The following is a 24,690-nucleotide window of genomic DNA, read 5'->3' on the forward strand; positions in this document are numbered from 1 at the left end:
GAATGAGACTTTGGCTGATTTTATACCGTGGGATACGTGCCTTGAGGACCAGGATCATTCTTGGCTGCTCACATTTTGATCTTTCAAGATGTGGCTCCTCCTCCCCCCTCCCCCCAAAAACTAGAGTGGCCAACTGTAAGAAAAGGAAGTTGTGGCTACCATAATGGTAAACACACATCCAAAAAATGCTGCAGCTGCTGAAGTTTCCTCTTCTACACAACCACTCTCATAACCAGAACCCTAGTCTTCTCCTTTGCCAGCGGCTCCACAGCCTGACTATTGTTTCTAGGCAAAATGGCACTGAAAACATCTGTGGCAGAAGCCTCACAGTCTACAGATTTATCTGAAGTCAACAGTTGCCTCTGTGTGTGTGTGTGTGTGTGTGTGTGTGTCTGTGTGTAAAGACCACTTTGCTGTCATTTCCCCAATGGGGCTAAAGTTAAATGAACCTAAGCAGAACAGCCTGAGGGATTCCACCAAACAAACATCTTTCTTGATAGCTGTGAAAATCGGCCAATATGAAACCTAGAAATTTGTATATACAGTCATACACTGGATCCCGAACACCTTTGTACTCGGACATTTGGGCTCCTGAACGCCTCAAACCCAGAAGTGAGTGTTCCGGTTTGCAAACGTTCTTTGGAACCCGAATGTCTGACGGGGCTTCTGCAGCTTCCGATTGGCTGCAGGAACTTCCTGCAGCCAATCAGAAGCCGTGCTTTGGTTGCCAAACGTTTTGGAAATCGAACAGAGTTCCGGAATGGATTTCATTTGAGTTCCAAGGTATGACTGTAGTCTACAGTTCTATGTTTCGTGTAAGGTAGTTTTGAGGTGTACTTGAAATGTGACAAATCTCTACTATCATTTCCCCCGGCAACCGATCCAAGTCTTTGTGGTTGCAGAGAAACATTCCATCTTCCAGCACGAGGGAAGATTCCCACCAATACGTAGTTTGGTGGGAGAGTGTGGAAGGAAAGTTATTGGTTGCCATTTGGCTAAGAAAGTCCATGATAATGGTGGACAAAGGACCCCTCTACATAAGAACCAGGGAGCTGGGAGATGGGGGTGAGATCCTTGGATGGTATAGATTGAATCCAGTAACCAAACCGTTGGATACAGGAACAGGATCTGGAACAGGGTGGTGATTTCTATGGTGTTCTTCCATTTTTGTGTTGATATCATTTTCTCAGCCGTTCAGTTTCAGTTATTTAATTATGTTGGCTTATTAATATTGTTTCATATAATGTTTAATTTAGACCCTTAAATTAGGGTTGCTTTTTTTGCATGGTTTTACACTATGGTTTTATGGACTGATTTTTACCTTCTTATTTCTATTTTCTAATATGTTTTGAATGGTTATTGTAATGTGTATGGGTTGCTCGTGCGTAAGTTGCCGCCTCTCCAGGCTTTGTTGCCTTGCTAAACCTTTCAGTCTGGGCAGCCCTTCACTTCGTGGCTGCCTCAGTCGCTAGCAGAATCCGTCAGTGGGTGTTTCTTAAATCTTTTCCAACATAAAAGTTGTTTGACACCCAGTCTCCTCCTACTCTCTCTGCGCGGAAATCTTCTGCGCAGGGTGGGCGTGGGTAGCGGGGGACCCGTGCTCTCCCCGCTGGTGTCCGGTGAAGAGTCTGGGAGCCCTCTCGCCGATTCCCCCATCAGCCCCTCTTTATCCCTGGTGTTGCGCTGATTTGCTTCCCCATCTGCGGAGCTTCTTCTCTCCCTGCTGGGCCCTTCTCCAGCATCATTTGAGAGCCTTCCCTCCGCCTCTGGCTCCGATGTCAGTTCCCTGACAGTTATACTTATTGTTTGCTTGATATTCTGTGAGCCACTTTTGGGCACAATCTTGAGGGCAGGTGGCAAACAACTGAACAGATGGTGGTGAGGGACCAAGTTTGGCTGTTGCCACTCCCCTCTCTTCCCATAAGGCCTCTGAGGGCTTTTTGGTGCCTGAGGCATGTGAGATGCTTAAAAAGACTCCCCAGAAACTGCTGGCAGAGCCAGGCTACCGTACATAAGTCAAATGAAAAGGACCTCTCCTGCAGGTTTGCTCTCTGAAAATATGGGGTGCAGGGAGGAAGAATGGGAAGGAAATGGCATGCTAGGTTGGAGAGTAAAATATTCAAAGAAAGTATTCAACAGAGCTCAAAGCCAAATGAGGTAGGATGGTATTTCCCAAGGCTGACTGTTTCCTTTTTTCCCTTCCCCTTTGAGCACTGACAGTAATTAACCTAAGAATAGCACTAGAATTAAGGAAACCAAAAAGAACAGAAAGGGCAGAAATGAAACAGAGAGAGAGAGAGAGAGAGAGAGAGAGAGAAAGCTATTTCTTGAACTGGGACAGAGGAAGAGAGAGTTGCACATCTAAGCGGATGCAAGACAGACCACTCAGATACTGGGGATGTCCTCAGAGCAGGATGCTGAGTCTAAACATTGTGGCCCGAGACCAGAGCTTTGCTGTGGTCGCTGCTGCTGCACTTTCCCTTTCAAACAAACAGAAAAGGAGCTGCCTCTTCTATCGCTGCTGCCACAATACTTATGCTCCTCCTGCTGACGGTGCTGGTTTTGACCTTTAAAACCCTATGCAGCCTAGGACCCACGTACCTACGGGACCACCTCTCCTGGTATGCCCTGCGGAGGACCTTAAGGTCCACAAATGACAACACTTTGGAGGTCCCAAGTCGCAAGGTGGTTAGATTGGTCTCAACTAGGGCCAGGGCCTTTTCAGTACTGGCCCTGACTTGGTGGAACACTCTGTCACAAGAAACTAGGGCCCTGTGGGACTTGACATCTTTCCACAGGGCCTGCAAGACAGAGCTGTTCCATCTGGCCTTTGGTTTGGACTCAGTCTGACCCTTATGTTTCCCTCCCCTTATGGTTTTGATCTATGGGCTACTATTAAAATGGGGCTGCCTTTTAAATTGTATTTTTAACCTGTATTTTAAATTGGTTCCCCACCCCCCATTATGTTTTTATTGTAATTTTACTGGTGTTAGCCGCCCTGAGCCCGGCTCTGGCTGGGGAGGGTGCGGTATAAATAAAATTTTATTGTTGTTGTTGTTCAGTGCTCGCCCCACAGCGAAGGGTGGAATTGAAACTGAAGAAGAAAGTTGAGTCCCTGAGCACCCAATATATTATGTCAAACTGTGACTTGTTAAGATTCCAGGCCAAGATGAGCTAAAGAAACTCAAAACAACAAAATCTGAAGTGTTCTGGAGCCCTGCTAGTGAGGTGAGCCTACAAGTGAAAGACCACTTTTCTGAAGGCAGATTAGAAGTCTAGCAGTTCATGTTTCTGGAGGCTGAGCGAGAGGAAGATATGTTTCAATGTTTCCCTGAAGGGTTTACAATGTTTATCAGCTTGGCAAATAAATGTACCTTTGTGATTTGCATGTGTTACAGTGACTTTTAGTTTGAAAATTAAGTTACATTTGTGATTCTATTCCAAACATAGTTGCAAATATCTATTATTGGGTTACAGGGTAGCTTCAGGCAGAAGAGGGATCTTTCTCAGCTGCAAAAGTTCACAAAGGAAGTGGGGGGGAAAGAACTTCCAATTCGTTTTGTCATCTATTTTCCTTTTTAAAAAGGTGTGTTTTCATTTATTGCATAGGAGAACCAGTGATAGAGCTTATCTGGCATAAATCAATACCTTCCTCTTTCAGCTGGGCACCCCACAGCGTTGACAGACAAGCCAAGTTAGCTCGTTAGCGCTGTCAAATGACTGGGATGCTGTAACGCTGGTGGCCTGTGGAGGCGCTGTCTGTAATGTAAATTAATGGCTTGGGATTTCATAGGAATAATATTTCAGGTTGTATAAAATGGGGTTCATGAGTGAATGGTGGAATTTATAGAAATGGCTATCTATTTCTGTGAGTGAGATGTATTTATCTACATGCATCCCAATATGTGCATGCAGTATAGTGATTTTGTACAACAATAGCGACCCTACTCTACCAAACCAGCCACGCTACTATCCAAATACTCTCTCCATGTCCACATCCAACTCTAGCTCCAAGTGCAACTCAACTCCAAACTCAGCCAACTCTCTAAATTTCTCCCATCAGCTATCAAACTCCTTTGCAAACTCCGAGCCAATCACCACTCACTTCCAACATTCCAAGCACACTCCCTCCCCTCCCCAACCCAACCCAACCCAACCCAACCCATACCTTAATTCACATATTATACTGACCTACACATTTACAAATATAAATTTCCCATAATTAATCTAATATTATTACATACATATGCAATATTATTTACATAAACACCAGAACATCAAGAGCTGCCCTTGGATTAAACAAGAACTTAACTCAATGAATGCATTAATTGGATATGTTAAGGTTACCAGATTTTTTCCAATGGGTCTGGATTCTTAGATCACGGACTGCAGTTTCTTGAAGATGGACTTCTGGCAAGCGATGGGCTGCACCTCACAATGGTTGGGAGGAATGTTTTTGCCAAAAATCTCAGAAACCTCATCAGGAGGGCTTTAAACTGACTAATGTGGGGGAGGGAGATAGTGCTCCTGAAGGTAGGAGTCTATCAATTGATGAAGATGATCATCCAAATGTCATAGACCAAATGGAGCAAACAGCACGCAGACCTAGTGGTGGGAGGAAAAAATCCTTAAATAAGAGACACGGGGGAATGATTAATGGACTTCAATGTCTGTACACTAATGCGCAAAGCATGGGAAATAAACAAGATGAGCTTGAGCTCTTGGTACAGCAAACTAAATATGACATAATAGGCATCACTGAAACCTGGTGGGATAAGTCCCACGATTGGAATGTAATAATGGAGGGATACAATCTATTTCAGAGAAACAGACCAGACAAGAAAGGAGGAGGAGTGGCGTTATATGTCAGGGATGTGTATACCTGTGAAGAGATCCAAGATTTAGAACCTCAAAGCCAAAGTGAGAGCATTTGGGTCAAAATTAAGGGAGAGAAGAATAACAGAGACCTCATTGTGGGAGTTTACTATAGATCCCCAAGCCAAACGGAGGACATAGATGATGCCTTCCTGGAACAGATGGCCAAGCATGCAAAAGGAAGGGAGATAGTAGTAATGGGGGACTTCAATTACCCGGATATTTGTTGGATGTCAAACTCAGCCAAGAGCATAAGGTCAAACAGATTCCTCACTGGCCTTGCAGACAACTTCATTGTCCAGAAAGTGGGAGAAGCAACAAGAGGAACAGCCATTTTAGATCTGGTCCTAACCAATGTTGATGACCTGGTTAGTGGGGTAGAAGTGGAAGGATCATTAGGCGCGAGTGATCATGCTCTTCTGAAGTTTACTATACAGCGGAAAGGAGCAGCCAAGCATACTAGGATTCAATTTCTTGACTTTAAGAAAGCCGACTTCATAAAACTTAGGGAAGTGCTGGGTGAGATCCCATGGACAGTAATACTAAAAGGAAAGGGAGTTCATGATGGCTGGGAGTTTGTTAAGAGGGAGATAGTAAAAGCACAACTTCAGGCAATACCAATGAGACGGAAACATGGAAGGTGCCTAAAGAAGCCAGGGTGGCTATCTAAAGAACTTTTAACTGAGTTAAGATTAAAAAAGGATGTGTACAAAAAATGGAAAAGGGGGGAAACCACCAAAGAGGAATTCAAACAAATAGCCAGCACATGTAGACACAAAGCAAGAAAAGCTAAAGCACAGAATGAACTCAGGCTTGCTAGAGAGGTTAAAAGCAACAAAAAAGGCTTTTATGGGTATGTCCGTAGCAAAAGGAAGAACAAAGAAACAGTGGGGTCACTCAGAGGAGAAGATGGTGAAATGCAAACAGGGGACACAGAAAGGGCTGAACTCCTCAATGCCTTCTTTGCCTCAGTCTTCTCCGATAAAGAAAACAATGCCCGACCTGAAGAATTTGGAGCAAATGATTCAGCAGAGGAAACACAGCCCAGAATAACTAAGGAGATAGTACAAGAATACTTGGCTAGTTTAGATGTATTCAAGTCTCCAGGGCCAGATGAACTGCATCCAAGAGTATTAAAAGAACTGGCAGATGTGATCTCAGAACCACTGGCAGTCATCTTTGAGAATTCCTGGAGAACAGGCGAAGTCCCGGCAGACTGGAGGAGGGCAAATGTTGTCCCTATTTTCAAAAAGGGGGAAAGAGAGGACCCAAATAATTACCGCCCAGTCAGTCTGACATCAATACCAGGGAAGATTCTGGAGCAGATCATTAAGCAAAGAGTCTGTGAGCACCTAGAAAGGAATGCTGTGATCACCAATAGTCAGCATGGATTTCTGAAAAATAAGTCATGTCAGACTAACCTGATCTCGTTTTTTGACAGAATTACAAGCCTGGTAGATGAAGGGAACGCAGTGGATGTAGCCTACCTTGATTTCAGCAAGGCATTTGACAAGGTGCCCCATGATATTCTTGTAAAGAAGCTGGTAAAATGCGGTCTTGACTATGCTACCACTCAGTGGATTTGTAACTGGCTGACTGACCGAACCCAAAGGGTGCTCATCAATGGTTCCTCTTCATCCTGAAGAAGAGTGACTAGTGGGGTGCCACAGGGTTCTGTCTTGGGCCCGGTCTTATTCAACATCTTTATCAACGACTTGGATGATGGACTCAAGGGCATCCTGATCAAATTTGCAGATGACACCAAACTGGGAGGGGTGGCTAACACCCCAGAGGACAGGATCACACTTCAAAACGACCTTGACAGATTAGAGAACTGGGCCAAAACAAACAAGATGAACTTCAACAGGGAGAAATGTAAAGTATTGCACTTGGGCAAAAAAAATGATACAAGATGGGTGACACCTGGCTTGAGAGCAGTACATGTGAAAAGGATCTAGGAGTCTTGGTTGACCACAAACTTGACATGAGCCAACAGTGTGACGCGGCAGCTAAAAAAGGCAATGCAATTCTGGGCTGCATCAATAGGAGTATAGCATCTAGATCAAGGGAAGTAATAGTGCCACTGTATTCTGCTCTGGTCAGACCTCACCTGGAGTACTGTGTCCAGTTCTGGGCACCACAGTTCAAGAAGGACACTGACAAACTGGAACGTGTCCAGAGGAGGGCAACCAAAATGGTCAAAGGCCTGGAAACGATGCCTTATGAGGAACGGCTAAGGGAGCTGGGCATGTTAAGCCTGGAGAAGAGGAGGTTAAGGGGTGATATGATAGCCATGTTCAAATATATAAAAGGATGTCACATAGAGGAGGGAGAAAGGTTGTTTTCTGCTGCTCCAGAGAAGCGGACACGGAGCAATGGATCCAAACTACAAGAAAGAAGATTCCACCTAAACATTAGGAAGAACTTCCTGACAGTAAGAGCTGTTTGACAGTGGAATTTGCTGCCAAGGAGTGTGGTGGAGTCTCCTTCTTTGGAGGTCTTTAAGCAGAGGCTTGACAACCATATGTCAGGAGTGCTCTGATGGTGTTTCCTGCTTGGCAGGGGGTTGGACTCGATGGCCCTTGTGGTCTATTCCAACTCTATGATTCTATGAGTCCGGGGACACTTTTCAACTTCCTATTAAATAGATGGATTTTGTCAGGGGACTGATTTGTAAATCCGGGGACTGCCCCCAGGAAATGGGGATGTCTGGTAACCTTAGTATATGTACAAAAATATTGTAAATAAGTAGAAACATTGGCAGGCTAAGACTAAACCAGGGGTCAACAATCCTTTTCTGCCGTGGGTCAGTCCACCATCCCTCAGAGCATGTAGTGGGCCGGACTATATTTTTTTTTAAAAAAAATGAACGAATTCCAATGCCCCACAAATAACCCAGAGATGCATTTTAAATAAAAGGACACATTCTACTCATGTAAAAACACACTGATTCCTGGACCATCCGCGGGCCGGATTTAGAAGGTGATTTGGCTGGATCTCGCCCCCGGGCCTTAGGTTGCCTATCCCTGGTAAACACTTGCAAATAGTTAAATAAGATAAAGTTTATGGAAGGAAATTTGAACTGAAACAATGAAAACCGATGGTATGTAATTCAGATAAAAACAACAAGAATAAGAAAAAAAGAGGTTAAAGTATTATTATGCAGAATATATATATATTCAATGAACTAGGAAAGGAAATGGAGGGAAGTCAGGAGGTTAAAGAGAACCTCTGAAAAGATTTTTTTAAAAAAATTTCTTATTTTTTTATTTTAGTTCTTATATTCCATGTTGGATATTTTGTGTTTCTCATTCTTTTTCTTTTTTCATTCTTTCTTTCTTTTTTTGGATGGAAAATAATTGTTGAATTTGAAATTGTAAAACCAATAAAATTTTATTTACAATAAAATAAAATAAGAACTTAACACCAGTCCTTTCAGGCAGCTGGAAATGGAGTGACCAGCTTATGTGGAATGACCAGAAACTGGTGGTGTACCTGAAAGGGATGCACTAAATCATAATCTCATACGAACATGTGGTTTTATCTAAATTATTAACAAGAGAGGACTCCCAGAAGATCATACCAAAAGTGATCTGCCTAGAATTATTCTGATGAGTTGTAGGGAAACACACCTTTTGAGTCAGAAGGAAGAGAAACATCAATTTCAATAGACTGGGGGAAATGGCACCTGAGGAATGGAGTCCCTGAAACTACAAGGAAAGACTGGCGAGAAAAGATTATGGGGCTGATACTGGCAGACAAGGTTGAGGCTGAGGGCTCTCCCTCACTTCTGCAATCCCACACCTAGAAAGCGTGGGTTCAAGCAGTTTTCTGCATGTTTTCTGCTTTCTAGACCTGCACTTCTCTCCATAGACATATCTTCCTTGGCAGAGGCTGAGAGAAGCTTCTGCCCTTCACAAGTGAAATTATTTCCTAGCACTAAACCATATGTATATCCAAGACCTTCTGCAGATGAATGCAGGGCATGTCCACAGCTAGATTGCCTGCACATGACTTGGGCAATGTTCAGATTCAAGGCACCAGCACATATTCTCATCCCATCCCTGTTGTAGAACAGCTCAGCCCTCCCACAGCAGATACTTGGCCCATTCATCAATCTGATCTCAGTTGGGTGTGAAATCTTTAAAGACAGATTTGTTTCTTCACCTCGCAGGTTTCTCCTCCTATCTTTTTATTGCCCCCGCTTAGAGGAGCTCATCCGAACAGACTGTATTGAAACGGTGGTTGGTTGGTCCTTGTGAAAGGCGTGGGGAAGCCATGCCTGGATCGGAGCACTTCTCCAACAATGTGAGATATTTGTCTGTTGCCCGTGCTTCTTACTAGGGGGACACGGTTAGCATTTTGTTAAAATAACCTTGTACTAACCCAAAGATTCATTTGTATTTCCCATCCACAATTTCTAGAATGGATTAAAAAATGGGGGACGGGGGTTACATCCCAAAATTCAGGACAGCAGAGGAATTTCTACCCCCTTTTTTCTTTCTTCACTAGTTTTTGCCAATGCGGCAGCAAGTGTAGCAAGTCTCCCAGGGCACGCCAGAGCGTCTGGAAGGGCACTCCTTCCCCTTGTACACCCTTCCACATGGTCACATGCACCAGCTGCACGATAAACTATTTATGACAAAAAAATAAACCTTGTCCCCTGCCTTTGCCAATTAAACTTGGAATACATTGGTACCTTGGGTTACATACGCTTCAGGTTACATACGCTTCAGGTTACAGACTCTGCTAACCCAGAAATAGTACCTCGGGTTAAGGACTTTGTTTCAGGATAAGAACAGAAATTGTGCTCCGGCGGCGCAGCAGCAGCAGGAGGCCCCATTAGCTAAAGTGGTCTTCAGGTTAAGAACAGTTTCAGGTAAAGAACGGGCCTCCGGAGCGAATTAAGTACTTAACCCGAGGTACCACTGTATTTCATTTCATTTCCAGACTCAGGGCCGTCTTACCCATAGATGCTAGTGGTGTGGGGGGCCGGGGCACCAAGTTTTGGAGGGTTCCAGGTGAGAGTCCCGGGAACACTGAATGAGCGTGCTGAGTGAGCGAAGGTGCATGAACAGCTTCCGCGGAGCGTCGGCTCCGTTTTTTCCCTTTTAGCCTGTAGGCGCCAAATTCTGCAGAGTGCCAGAAGGCGAAAACGGAAGTGGTGCACAAACCCTCGCTCGCTCGGTGCATGCCCGCTCGCTCGCCTAACGGGCTGAGGTGCAGGAACGCGCAGCACCCCTCCTGCTAGCCATCTTCATCTTCAAGCTGGGCATCAGGCACCACGGATCTCCACAGGGCTGGCTCCCCCGGCCCGCTCGCTGCCCTCACCCGCCTCCACCATGCAAGCGCTGCACCCAGAGCCTCCGCCTGCCGTGGCCACCGCAGCCCGAAGCAGCCAGCTGAGCTGGGAGGTGCCTCATCCAGCCTCCGCCTCTTCCCTGCCGGAGGAGCCGCGCCTCCAACCGTTGCCCTCCTCCTTCAGCCCCACAAAGCTGGGTGCGTCGCCGGCAGCGCATCCCGTCCCAAGAGGTTCCTCTGCTGCTGCTGGTCTTCCCTCCCTAAAAAAAGGAAGTTGACAACTCTGGGAAACGGGGGGAGGGGGGCTGCTGCAAGGATCTTTGCACCACGGCGCCGGATATGCTTAAGACGGCCCTGTCCAAACTTTTTAACAAAACTCCAAACAAAACACAGAAACAGAAGCCTCTAGTATTCTCACCCCACCCCAGCCACTTCCCAAAGGTTCCTTGGTGTTATCACAGCATAGAAATTTGGCCTTCAGATGAACAAGAAATGAAACCAGTCTCTATGGGATTCCTGTGGCTTTGCTTGTCTCGGATGCCTCGCGGAAGGGTCTTGACTTGTGGAATTGAGTTGAGACATAGCTTCTCAGCCTTGCCTGCTGCACATGAACTCAGCCACGATCAGCACCAAGGAAAGCAGGACCAAGCCAGCAACTCCCAGGCGGATGTTGATCTCCATGGATGTAGAAGTGTTTGCTGTAGAGTGAGACAGAGAAGAGTTACTACTCAATTGTTGGTTGTGATGAAGGCAGGGTGAGGAGGGAGATGGTCTCAAGGCTGTGGCCCTCAGCATACTTAGCCCCATTGAGTTCAGTGGGACTTACTTCTGATTTCTAAGAACATAAGAACAGCCTGCTGGATCTACCGGCCAATGGAAGCAGTCTTCTAATCTACTCCACTTGTTTTTTACTTCTGACTAGAACCAGAGAGATGATACAAAGCATACTAAGTCTGCAAGCAGTGGACCAACTCAAAGTTCCACTGTCACAGTTGCTCCCTGTTGCTAAGAAGATGGCAGGTACACATGTTGCGTTTCAGTTTTTTATGTCACTGCAGGAGCATCCAAAAGTGGTCAGTTTATGATTGGTCATTTGCTGGGCGTTCCATTCAGAATGACTGGTCCATAATGTGGGCTTGAAATTTCGTTGACCAATGGATTGGTTGGGTGGTTCTGGCTGAAGAGAGCAGAAGGTCAGGTTCAGCACTGCCTGGGGGTCAGCTGGGAGGCTCAGTAACTCGAGCCAAAGTCAGTTCTCATAAGAAAACCCGTTGTTTTAAAAAACTTTGTTAAAAGCAAAAACTTCACATGGTTACACAATTTAGGACGGCTCAGAAGCCAAGAAAATAAGAAAACTATCTCATCTAGCTGGCTGACACAAAACACGCAAATTGTAGCAGGCTGAGCAGGAAGGCAAAATTAAATCTAAGGTCCGAACAAGCACTGATCATCCCTTCAGGATGAAAGCTCCCTCATACCAGCCCCAACCCAGATTTAAGAAATATCCGCAGATTTGTTGTTGAAGGTTGTAAATAAACAACAACTGGGTCTATATGTAAAGATGTTACAGATGTACTAGATGATAAGGCAATGTTACCATGAAAAGGGGGAGGGTGTTAGTATTGTAATGTCTCCTTCTCACATTGCATAATGTTGCGGGTTGCCTTTAATGACTTAATTGATGTATGAGTATGGGAATTATTTAAATGTCTCCTCCCTCTCTCCTCTCTCTCTGCTCCTCTGATGAAGAAGATGGATGTGAGAGTCGTCTTGTTGTTTTGTTATTTGCTTTATAAATAAAACCTTTGATGTTACTATTCCAACCACAGTTGCTTTGCTGCATTCTGCTGTAAAAGACTGAGTTTACTATCTGCAAATGGGCATTTAATGCTCACAGGCCCAGTGCTGTTCAATACAGTGGTACCTCTGGTTACATACGCTTCAGGTTTGCTTCAGGATGAGAACAGAAATCTTACTCCGGCGGCGTGGCAGCAGCGGGAGGCCCCATTAGCTAAAATGGTGCTTCAGGTTAAGAACAGTTTCAGGTTAAGAACGGACCTCCAGAACGAATTAAGTACTTAACCCGAGGTACACTGTATGCCATTACTCAGGAGATTAGTTGGCAGAGAACACAGGTGGGATGAGACCCTTGTCAGGGAAGGCCAGCTGCACAGCAGAGATGCCCTGGGATGACGAGAGGACTGGGCCTCACAAAGATGGAAGACCTTTGGAGAAAGGTCTCCTGGAGAAGAAAGAGAGCTGGTATTTGGAAGGTGGAACATCTGCAACTGTATCACTGCAAAGTAGGAAACTTTTCTCCTGCTTTTAGAGAAGTCGTGCAGACAGAGACTAAGAAGCTGGTTCCCTCCTCCCTGCAGTGTGAGTCTCAGGCCCCTTGAAGCTCCTGCCTCCTACACAACAGGAAGTGAGACTTGAACGGCAGGGGAAAGACAAGTACCCAACCAATCTTCTCACCTCTTACAACCAGCTCCGTGGCATTACTTGGCTCTGACCAGACAAAGGGGTTTCCCCAGCGGTGATATTGGCAGGTGTAGTTCCCTTCATCTTCCAACCCCACGTTGAAGAAAGGGAACTCGGCTCTGTTTCTCTCTGACTCCGTCACCTGCCATGTTATCAGTTCCCCGGATTTGTAGAGGGAGAAGTTCAGACCCTTTTCTGGCCCCTGGCACTCAATGGTGATATTCTGTCCTGGGGAAATACGTTCGTCGGGTAGCACTTTGATGGAGGGTTTGGACAGGCTGGAATCTGGGTGCAAATAAAACACTGTGAGAAGGGTATGGCTTGATATTCTTCCCCTGCACTGCTGCTTTTGATCAGATCAGCAGAAATATCTGCAAACTAGAACTATGCCCTTTTAAAATGTGGCTCTTTGGGGCGGTAGGTGGGGGTTATTTGGGTTACTGTCTTTATTTTCATTTTATATATGGTGATCTTTTTCTGTGAACCGCCCTGAGACCTCTGGGTATAGGGCAGTATATAAATTCAGTAAACAAACAAACAAACAAACAAAACAAAACAAACTGACTTTTAACACATAATAAAAAAATGCTTAGAATGGCTCTTTGCTTATGAAAAAATGGTTGTACGTAGGGACTGCTACTGTTTTGTCTTTAGTTAAAAATGTCTAGAGCAGTTGTAGAGAATTATTGGCCCTCCAGATGTTACGGACCTACATGCCATTGGCCACACTTGCTAGGACCCAGTAACAGTAAAAGGTTCCTTCCTAGTCTGCATCTATCTGTCTATCATCTATCTCTATCTATCTATCTATCTATCTATCTATCTATCTATCTATCTATCATCATCTATCTATCTATCCAAAGTAATAATCATAAATAAATAAGAATAAAAATGTGCACTCCACCACCGAGACCATTCCATTGTAACTATCCAACCTGCCAAAATTTCAACACCTCTTGCGATGGTTTGACCCCTTTCCATTTTAACACTACAGATTCTACAAACACCTTCCTGCAGCTTTCTTCAGAAGATTCCAAGAGAAGATGAAGAAGAAGAGTTTGGATTTGGTATCCTGCTTTATCACTACCTGAAGGAGTCTCAAAGTGGCTAACATTCTGCTTTCCCTTCCTCCCCCACAACAAACACTCTGTGAGGTGAGTGGGGCTGAGAGACTTCAGAGAAGTGTGACTGGCCCAAGGTCACCCAGCAGCTGCATGTGGAGGAGCGGAGACGCGAACCTGGTTCCCCAGATTACGAGTCTACCTCTCTTAACCACTACACCACACTGGCTCTCAGAGCCATGCACACCACACTCCCTCCTTCAATCCCAGCCATATTTTATTCTATGCAAATTCTCCACTGGATGTACAGATGTTGAAAATGCAGAACACTCCCATTTTAGACCCTTTTGTGACAATAGGAGGATGTATGTTGAACCTTACTTATTCTGTTGATGCGTCGGCTGTCACTGAAATCTGAGCACAGTTCAACGAAGGCTGTTATGTAGCAATATCTACATTGGTAGAGACCCCCTTGGAATTCTTGGACATTATCAAAGGCAAACACAGCCTCCTTTGTTGCTGTTTTCTCTGTCAGATTTCTCTGCTGCCTATTTGCACCCACTTGTATAAACAAAGAGAACAAGAACAGTAAGTCGTCTTCTGCCTTGCAGCTGATTTTGACATTCCCCTTTTCGGCAAGCATTTCAGCTGAATTCACTGCGATGGAAGGCTTGGGATGCAGCTTTCCTGCACATGGAAGAGAACAAGGGTGGGATTTCAAAGACGCAGTTCAGCCTTCTCAAATCAGCCCCAAGCAACAGTCTGTCATATGGGAGAGGTTTGCATGTTCTGGGAGAATGCAAAATCCCGAGGATGGATCGGAGGGTAAAGGTTCATAAGATCTTGATGCTTCTAAGTTTTTTGTTTACAACTTCAGTTTAGAGATGGGTGACCTGGCACCTTCCACACGCCTGCAACACCCATCATTGGCCAGGCTAGGGGGGAGACGGGTTCCTGAGAAGAGTTACTGTTTGCTGCAGTTCAGCATGGCAGATCCAGGAAATCTTATAAGCTGAGTTACTGTACATTTCTGCTGCCTATCTCAATGAACGCTGTAGAAAGAGTTAAGAACCAAGTAATTGGGATCATTAGTCTTATCTGCATCTACACTGAATATCACGTGTATCTAACTGTGTGATTGCAATTTTTATTTAAGACTCTCAGTGCTTTTTCCTGGAGGTACTTAAGGGCACGCAGAACTGGTACCCTTTTGCCCCCTCAAAGAAAAGCACTGGTTAAGAGATTAGGTGGAATTTATGGCATTTCTGTTGAATTCATGGCATTTCTGCAATATTTAGTACTAGTGGAGAACTCTTGATAACAACAACAACAAAATATTTTTTATATCCCGCCCATCTGGGTAGGTTTCCCCAGCCACTCTGGGCAGCTCCCAACAGAATATTAAAAACACATTAAAACATCAAACATTAAAAACTTCCCTAGAAAGGGCTGCCTTCAGCTGTCTTCCAAAAGTCAGATAGCTGTTTAAGTCTCTTCCCAGCAGCTTCTGCTGTTCTTAAAGTCATCATCTGGAAAAGGCTGCTAGGGCTGGAGGGAGGGACGAGGCAGGCGGAAAAAGCCATTGCCTGATGGCCAGCATAATGTCTCTCTCCCTCTCTCCCCTTCCCCTTACATGTCAGTTGTGAAAATAGCATAAAAAGCCTAAGCCAGGCTCTCACCTTTTATATAGACTTTGACAGGATCACTACGAAATGAGCACTGTTGATCATAAATTAAGCAATATCTACATGTATAGGTTCCGCCATCTGAAATTCTTGCATTGGAAATCTGAAATACAGCTGCACGCCACTCACTCTTCCAATATGCTGAATTAGTAATTTGTGAATCTTTGTGAAGATAGTAGATTGCATCTTGACGGTAATTACTTGCACACCCTAAGATGATATTTTCCCCCAGGCTGACCACATTTGTGAAAACCGCTGAGATGAAAGGTTTAGGGTAATGTTGTCCTGGACCGAAACAGGAGAACAAAGGTGAGATTTGGAAGATGGATCACCAAAGAGGAAGACAAATGAAGGCCCTGACTTTACCACATGCTAATTTATATGTAAAGATCCACATTTATAAATACAGTCGTACTTTGCTTCTCAAATGCCTTGTGACTCGAACGTTTTGGCTCCCAAACGCCGCAAACCCGGAAGTGAGTACTGTATTCTGGTTTGCGAAAGTTTTTTGGAAGCTGAATGTCCAGCGCAGCTTCCGATTGAGCGCAGGAAGCTCTTGCAGCCAATCAGAAGCCACGCCTCCGTTTTTGAACGTTTTCGGAAGTTGAACGGACTTCCGGAACAGATTCCATTAGAGAACTAAGGTAGGACAGTAATTACTAATTTTTAAATGAAAATGCATTATTTTCACCCTAGTGGGGAAGACTGTGGTCAGGTGAGCTGTGTGTCTGCTCATTCCACTGTTCAGCTGCTCACGGTGGGTGGGCAACTTCAAGACCCCTCCTGCTTTCCTTTCTTATGGTTTTCAAAACTGAACTTGGACAGCTTTTCAAAGAGAGGACTGTCCTCTGTAATGGCCGCCTCATTGGCCTATCAGAATGAGTTGGTAGAAGGCACTCTCTTCTACTGCAGCTACTCGAGCTTGTCATGCAAGTTCCCCCAGGGGCCAACCAGATGTCTGTGGGAAGTCCAGGAGCAGGACTGAGAGCAGCAGAGCATTCTCCACACTTGTGATTCTTAGCAACTGTTCTTCAGAGGTATCCTGCCTCTGGCAGTGCAGGGAGAAGGTTGCCATCATGTCTAGTTGCTCAGTCTAAGGTTACACTGGGGGAATTGCATTTTGTGTGTAGATTGTCTAAGGCAAAGAAATAGGGATGGGGTTCATACCATGGATAATATGGATTGGTATAAAATATAGATTATGAAATAATATGCAGTTGTAAATGTTGACAATTGGACCCATGGAGCAGGTGGGGAGAAGTCTCGAGATTCAGAGTAGCCAAAGGTAATCCGTTCCGGAAGACCGTTCGACTTCCCAAATGTTCGACTTCCAAAACGCGCAATTGCCAGCTGGCAAAATCCATTGAAAAATGGGAGAAACATGCCTTGGAAGCTGTTTGACTTCTGAGGTGTGTTCGAAAACCATTCATTTCCAGGTTGTCGTTTGAAAGCCGAAACGTTCAATTTCCGAAGTGTTCGACAACCGAGGTTCCACTGTATAGTATATCAATATGCATTTGGATTGTTACAATTTTATTTTTTGTATAATCAAATTTTTTTTTTTTAAAAAAAAGATTACCTAATTGGAAAAAAGAAGTAATAATAATAATAATAATAATAATAATAATCTATTATTTATACCCCGCCCATCTGGCTGGGTTTCCCCAGCCACTCTGGGCGGCTTCCAACAGAACACTAAAATACAACAACCTATTAAACATTAAAAGCTTCCCAAACAGGGCTGCCTTCAGATGTCTTTGAAAAGTTTGGTAGTTATTTTTCTCTTTGACATCTGGCGGGAGGGCATTCCACAGGGCGGGTGCCACTACCAAGAAGGCCCTCTGCCTGGTTCCCTGTAACTTGGCTTCTCGCAGCGAGGGAACCGCCAGAAGGCCCTCTGCGCTGGACCTCAGTGTCTGGGCTGAACGGTGGAGGTGGAGACGCTCCTTCAGGTATACTAGACCGAGGCCATTTAGGGCTTTAAAGGTCAGCACCAACGCTTTGAATTGTGCTTGGAAATGTACTGGGAGCCAGTGTAGGTCTTTCAAGACCAGTGTTATATGGTCTCGGTGGCCGCTCCCAATCACCAGTCTAGCTGCCGCGTTCTAGATTAGTTGAAGTTTCCAGGTCACCATCAAAGGTAGCCCCACATAGAGTGCATTGCAGTAGTCCAAGCGGGAGATAACTAGAGCATGCACCACTCTGGCAAGACAGTCCACGGGCAGGTAGGGTCTCAGCCTCCGTACCAGATGGAGCTGGTAAACAGCTGGCCTGGATACAGAATTGACCTGTGCCTCCATGGACAGCTGTGAGTTCAGAATGACTCCCAGGGTGTGCACCTGGTCTTACAGGGGCACAGTTACCCCTTCCAGGACCAGGGAGTCCTCCACAACCATCCGCCTCCTTTCCCCCTAAAACAGTACTTCTGTCTTGTCAAGATTCAGCCTCAATCTGTTAGCCGCCATCCATTCTCCAACCGCCTCCAGACATTCACACAGGACCTTCACCACCTTCACTGGTTCTGATTTGAAAGAGAGGTAGAGCTGGGTATCATCCGCATACTGATGAACACCCAGCCAAACCCCCTGATGATCTCTCCCAGCGGCTGCATGTAGATGTTGAAAAGCATGGGGGAGAGGACAGAACCCTGAGGCACCCCACAAGTGAGAGCCCAGGGGTCTGAACACTCATCCCCCACTACCACTTTCTGAACACGGCCCAGGAGAAAGGAGCGGAACCACTGCATAACAGTGCCCCCAGCTCCCAGCCCCTCAAGACGGTCCAGAAGGATGTTATGGTCGATGGTATCAAACACCGCTGAGAGATCCAGCAGAACTAGGAAACAGCTCTCACCTTTGTCCCTAGCTCCCCAGAGATCATTGACCAGTGCGACCAAGGCAGTTTCAGTCCCATGATGAGACCTGAATGCCAACTGGAAGGGATCCAAATAGGGATGGAAGGTTCCTGTACCTTTAATATTTGTACAGATCAGAGAACGTTTGGTAGGCCTCTGTGGTGATTATGCAGATGTTAGGAAGTCGGATTTGGTTACGGGGGAAATAATTGCAGTTCGCTCCCATTCTGCCCCCCATCCATCTCCCCCTGGGCCCTTGTTCATATTTATCACCCAAAGAGACTCACCTCCAGAGATCTGCCACTGTCCAGCCAGCAGGAATCCTGGAAAGGAGATGATTGCATTAGCGGCAATGTAGCTGAGCAGCAGGAACCACAACTGGGTCTCTGGTCCTTCCACCCGGCCGTTGCACAACCCTCAGTCCCTTCACCCTTTGATCTGAGATACCAACCGATAAAGAGGATGTTGAAAGAGAGCCTCATGATGAAGGACCGCCTAGCCCTGTAGTCCAGTGTCCTGCGTCCCCCAATATGTGTGCTGTCCCCGGAATGAAGATCTTGGAGGGAGGCTGCAACATGGCTCTGCAACACTGCAACCCCTTTGATGTGCAGATACTCTGTGATGCACAGCTGAGCAGCGCTGGAAGTGCCTCACAAGCCACTTCCCTTTTTTTCCTACCACGCTGCAGTCATATTCTGCAAAATGAGCTTGGAGTAGATAATGTGCTTTCATATATACTTGCAATATTGGAAGGGACCAGACGGGTCATCTAGTCCAACCCCCTGCAATGTAGGAGTTTGCTTGTTTTTTGCCCAAGGTGGGGCTCAAACCCACAACCCTGAGAATAAGAGTCTTGTGCTCTGCAACTGAGCTATCCTTAGCTGCGTTCTCCTCAGAGGTTAACTATATCACCAGAAGCCTTTCTGTTACGAATTATAAGTACCAACATTCTAAAGGAACAGAAAAGACTCTTTATGTATGCGACAACAGCAGCACGGATGCTACTAGCCCAGAGACGGAAAGAAGAGAAATGGCAAACTAAGCTGTTAGCCTAGGCTGAAATGACAAAACTGACCAGAAAACTCAGAGACCAAGAAGACAAGAAATTCAAGAAAGAATGGGGAAAGTGTATAATTCATTTAGGAGACCACATCTGTAAGCAGATGAAAACATTAGCAGGATTTTAATCTCGCTTGTAATGTAACAAATACTACGGACAATATGGATAGAAACAAAGCATAGACTATGAAATAATTTGTTGTTGTTTAGTCGTGTCCGACTCTTCGTGACCCCATGGACCAGAGCACGCCAGGCACTCCTGTCTTCCACTGCCTCCCGCAGTTTGGTCAGACTCATGTTTGTAGCTTCGAGAACACTGTCCAACCATCTTATCCTCTGTCGTCCCCTTCTCCTTGTGCCCTCCATCTTTCCCAACATCAGGGTCTTTTCCAGGGAGTCTTCTCTTCTCATGAGGTGGCCAAAGTATTGGAGTCTCAGCTTCAGGATCTGTCCTTCCAGTGAGCACTCAGGGCTGATTTCCTTAAGAATGGAGAGGTTTGATCTTCTTGCAGTCCATGGGACTCTCAAGAGTCTCCTCCAGCACCATAATTCAAAAGCATCAATTCTTCAGTGATCAGCCTTCTTGATGGTCCAGCTCTCACTTCCATACATCACTACTGGGAAAACCATAGCTTTAACTAGACGAACCTTTGTTGGCAAGGTGATGTCTCTGCTTTTTAAGATGCTGTCTAGGTTTGTCATTGCTTTTCTCCCAAGAAGCAGGCGTCTTTTATTTTCATGGCTGCTGTCACCATCTGCAGTGATCATGGAGCCCAAGAAAGTAAAATCTCTCACTGCCTCCATTTATTCCTCTTCTAAATGTTGACAATAGTACCCATGAATGGGATTGGGAGGGGGGGGGAGTCTGGAGGTTCAGAGAAATCTCATTTTATGGCTATGTATTTGATATTGTAATTAATTTACATTTGTAAAATAAAAATCGTTTCAAAAAAAGAGAGAGAAAACTAGATCACTTTTGGCTTTCACTGGGTTCGGTAATGCTATTTGCTCAGTTCAGAAAAGCACAACCAAAAAGATCGGGGTGGAGTGACTCCTCTATGTGGAAAGGTTGCAGCATTTGCCACTGTTTAAAGGGAGAGGTGACATAATAGAAGTTTATAAAATTACACATGGCATTGAGAAAGTGAGTAGACACCCCTCTCACACACTGGAGCCCATGGACAGCCAAGGAAGCTGAGTATTTGAAAATGCAGAGCAGATAAACTGCTTCACGCAGTGCAATGCTAAACTATGGAACTCACTGCCACAGGAGGCAGTGGTAGCCGCCAACTTTGATGGCTTTAAATGCGGATTGGACACACTCATAGAGGACAAGGCTTTAAGTGGCTACTAGCCCTTATGGCTGAGAGGATGCGGGTGGCGCTGTGGTCTAAACCACAGAGCCTAGGACTTGCTGATCAGAAGGTCGGCGGTTTGAATCCCCGCAACGGGGTGAGCTCCCATCGTTCAGTCCCAGCTCCTGCCCACCTAGCAGTTTGAAAGCACGTCAAAGTTCAAGTAGATAAATAGGTACTGCTCCGGCGGGAAGGTAAATGGCGTTTCCGTGCGCTGCTCTGGTTCGCCAGAATCGGCTTAGTCATGCTGGCCACATGACCCAGAAGCTGTACGCCGGCTCCCTCGGCCAATAAAGCGAGATGAGCGCCGCAACCCCAGAGTCGGTCACGACTGGACTTAAAGGTCAGGGGTCCCTTAGCCCTTGTGGCTATGTTGTACCTCTGCTGTCAGAGGCAGATCTGGATCTTTCAAGATGTGGCTCCTCCTCCCCCCTTCCCCCCCAAAACTAGAGTGGCCATCTGTAAGAAAAGGAGGTTGTAACTACCATAATGGTCACAGCTGTGTAAAACATGAGAACTTTGGTAAGCACACATCAAAAAATAAAAAAGAGAACTTTGGTAAACACACATGAAAAAAATGCTGCAGCTGCTGAAGTTTCCTCTTCTACACAACCACTTTCATAACCAGAACCCTAGTCTTCTCCTTTGCCAGGGGCTCCACAGCCTGACTATTGTTTCTAGGCAAAATGGCATTGAAAACATCTGTGGCAGAAGCCTCACAGTCTACAGATTTATGTGAAGTCAACAGTTGCCTGTGTGTGTGTGTGTGTGTGTGTGTGTGTGTGTGTGTGTGTGTTAGTTAAAGACCACCTTGCTGTCATTTCCCCAGTGGGGCTAAAGTTAAATGAACCTAAGCAGAACAGTCTGAGAGATTCCACCAAACAAACATCTTTCTTTATAGCTGCAATAATCTGCCAATATGAAACCTAGATATTTGTATATACAGTCATACATTGGATCCCTAATGCCTGTCAGCACCGCCCTTGAGCCAGTGCCACCAACTGGACTCACACACTTCAGCCCCGACTGGGCCAGGCGAGCTGGGTAGCACTTCCAGAGACCACCTTCTGCACAGGAACAAGTCAAAGTGCTGTGGACTCACAGCTTAGAGTTGTGAGCACTGGATTCACTTCCACAAGAAGACAGTCGTCGCACAGCAGAGTATAGCAGAGTATAGCAGAGCATAAACGACGCGGAGAGCAGCTCTGTAGAATAATTACTTTTATTCTATCTACAACTTTCATACAAACTATATACAGAGCTAAATGGAGTCTAAGCAAAAATGCTGAACTGCACTGAGTGTCTGCAGCTGCTCTTAGCAGCAACCTTATCTATTCACACAATCTCTCTCTAACACTCAGTCTCTCTCTCTCTTTGATGTGTGGCTGGAGCCGAATAAGTAGAGAGCAGGAACCGCCCCCTCCTCTCTGGAGAATCAGCAGAGACATCAGCAGATTCTTGGATATGGGAGGGGTGAAATCTCCTCATCCTCCCCCATTTCATCTGACCATTCAAGAATCTAAACATAACTGCAATTTGCACACACACTCCAAAAGTTGTTCTCTGCTTACAACCTTGGTAACATATCTGCAGGTATCTCTCTCCCCCCTTATCTAAGACACTTTAAACAATACCATTAAACAATTACTGTAACCACTCTGTGTCCATTAGGAAAGAGTTAAAGCATAAACCTCAATCTGCAGTTTACACAAAATACACACTGTGAATACACAAATGAATAAGCAGCTTCTAGAAAAAAATTCCTACACGTTTCTTCCTCTCTGATACAAAATGACATTGCTCATTTAGGCAGATTTAAACAAACCATTTTTAACTTAAACACACACTTGCTCCTTTAATCCTGATCCTTCTAACATATTATCCATGAGCCACTCTGGGTCAGGTAAGGAAATAAATGCAGCGTTTTGTGCTATTACTGTCAGCACACTTCATGCCTGGTTTAAAAACCCCACCAGAGTTGCTTGTGACCGTAGCCTTAGCGAACTCTTCAGAAAACCTTTTCGGTGGTACACCCTTGGTTGTTCTCTCGGATCTGCGCAGAACTCTCTGATCCTCTTGTTCTGGTGTCTCCTCCTCTTTGAGAGAATGGGGAGCTAAAGTATATGAAGCTGCTAAGTCTGAATCAGCGTCAGACTCTCCTGAGGCTTTTGGGCTCTGATAATCTGTGCCATCATCAGGATTTACACCGGCATCAGAACTATCAATCACATCAGAACTTGCCTCCCTCTTAACTCTCTTTGCCCCTTTTGCACCATTATCATAAATGGGATGGCACTGAAAAATGCCAATTCTGTCCCATTTTGGATTGTAATCAATACTCCTGGTCAGCCCTATGGTTTTTTTGTGTCTGTAATCAGGAAACGATAAGACCCTTTCTCGTACCCTAGGAAAACACCATGTTCTCCACGCTTGCTCAGTTTGTCACCCTGCGAGGTGTGCACCCAAACCTTCGACCCAAAAATTTAAAAATGCTTTAAACATGGCTTTCTTTTGTGAAGCATCTCGTATGGGGTGCAATTTACAGCAGACTGATACCTCCTGTTATACACGTAACAGAAAAACGAAAGAGCTTCGGCCCAATAGGGATTGGGCAGCCCCGAATCATGCAACAGTGTTCTGATTCCTTGTTGCAGGGTCTGGTTTACTCTCTCACATAAACCATTCTGCCAGGGTGATCTGGGCGTGGCAACCCTATGCTCAATGCCCTGTTCAGAAAGAAAAGCCTCAAACTCCTATGAACAAAACTCTCCACCCCTGTCAGTGAAAATACAACGTACGTTCTCATTATATCAATTCTTGAGCCATTTACAAAACTGACAAAACTTGGTAAAGGCTTCAGACTTTTTCTGCAACATATAGACCCATACATATCTCGAATAGGAGTCTATCAACACCATAAAAAACCTTGAATTGTCTCTAGAGAGCGCTAGAGGCCCCACTAAGTCTGCATGAATGACTTTGTATGGTTTCTTGGCCTCTCTCCCAGACTCTGTACCTTTGGGAGCTTGCCTTGCCTTACTCTCAGCACAAGAAACACATTTCATGTGGTAGGGACATTCTTTCAACCTCATACCCTCAACCATATCAGGCATTTTTGCCACAGCCTGGAAATTCAAATGTGCATAAACTTGGTGGTAATAATGAATACATTGGTCATGCAACTTCTCATTCTTATCAACAGATAAATTGCAACACTCTTTCTGAGTTGCTTCAGCAGTACTCGTACCTGTAACAAAAGGCAATTGGTAAAGACCATTAACACACTTGGCATATAGAATGAGCTTGCCATCTCGACGAATTTCACAACGAGATTTAGCAAACACCACCTTAAACCCTTGTTGATCAAGCTGGGACACACTCAACAAATTGTCCTGAACATGAGGAGCATACAGGACATTCTTAATTATTGCATTCAGGCTCTTTAAAAACACAGTTCCCTGAGCCAAACTCGTGAGAACAGTCCCATCTGCTTGATGAATTGCTTTCTCTTGCTTCTCAAGCTGAACAAAGAGACTTTCATCGTTAGTCATGTGGTTGGTACAGCCAGAGTCGACCACAAAGAAACTCCGCCCACGTTGACTGGAGCAGCGAGAGATCAAAGCCTTTGAAGTAGCAGGTGCTTGGGGATTTTGTCCTCCTTCCCCTCTGCCTCTGAAGTTTCCCTTCTTCTTTGAAGTTTTCTTGCTGCACTGGAAACTCAAATGGCCTCCTGCTCCACACAAAAAGCACCGCCGCAACTTTAGTGCTTTAACAGCAGTTTCACTTTCCCATGCTGCTGGAGACTCAGGCACATTTTCAAGCACATTTTTAACAGCACAGTCCCAGCTTTCTTTAACAGCCTGTCTGCGATCCCACTCATTCAAGAGCACGCTAGACACATAATCTTCTGTTAGCCGGTCAGAAGGCATCGTAGAAATCTGGGCAGCTACTCCATCATGAATCATCTAGGCTATTTATCATCAGCATTGCAAACATAGCCTCTGAAATAGCCAGGTCTC

The 24,690-nt window shown here is 45.3% G+C and overlaps 1 protein-coding gene and 1 long non-coding RNA gene across 2 annotated transcripts in view; one reads left to right on the plus strand and one right to left on the minus strand.

Annotated features, from left to right (window-relative positions):
• Positions 1 to 7,750: 7,750 nt before the first annotated feature.
• LOC308460234 overlaps positions 7,751 to 24,690 on the plus strand; it is a 204,987-nt gene continuing 188,047 nt past the window's right edge. Inside the window, exon 1 of the long non-coding RNA XR_013978512.1 lies at positions 7,751 to 9,647. This is a non-coding gene — a long non-coding RNA (uncharacterized lncRNA). The remainder of the gene's footprint in view (positions 9,648 to 24,690) is intronic.
• On the minus strand, positions 10,714 to 19,516 carry LOC308460193 (osteoclast-associated immunoglobulin-like receptor). The gene is made up of 6 exons (XM_080976274.1): positions 18,709 to 19,516; positions 18,545 to 18,580; positions 15,398 to 15,688; positions 14,100 to 14,405; positions 12,652 to 12,942; positions 10,714 to 10,874 (listed from the first exon to the last, which is right to left on the minus strand). Exons 1-6 carry the CDS (start codon positions 18,737 to 18,739, stop codon positions 10,765 to 10,767), a joined length of 1,065 nt encoding a protein of 354 aa, XP_080832400.1. The 5' UTR covers positions 18,740 to 19,516; the 3' UTR covers positions 10,714 to 10,764.

This window comes from Podarcis pityusensis (genome assembly GCF_964106645.2).
Source record: "Podarcis pityusensis genome assembly, chromosome: 13".
Lineage (NCBI taxonomy): Eukaryota > Metazoa > Chordata > Lepidosauria > Squamata > Lacertidae > Podarcis > Podarcis pityusensis.

Bases quoted from the DNA above. Each gene is read 5' to 3' on its own strand.
- LOC308460193 (XM_080976274.1), bottom strand. From the start codon at position 18,739: ATGAGGCTCTCTTTCAACATCCTCTTTATCG. The intron at 12,943-14,099 runs GTAAGGTTCAAC...ATTTGCACCCAG, and splicing joins CCGACGCATCAACAGAATAA to ATTCCAGCCTGTCCAAACCC. The intron at 10,875-12,651 runs GTGAGAAGATTG...CTCACTCTACAG, and splicing joins CACGGAGCTGGTTGTAAGAG to CAAACACTTCTACATCCATG.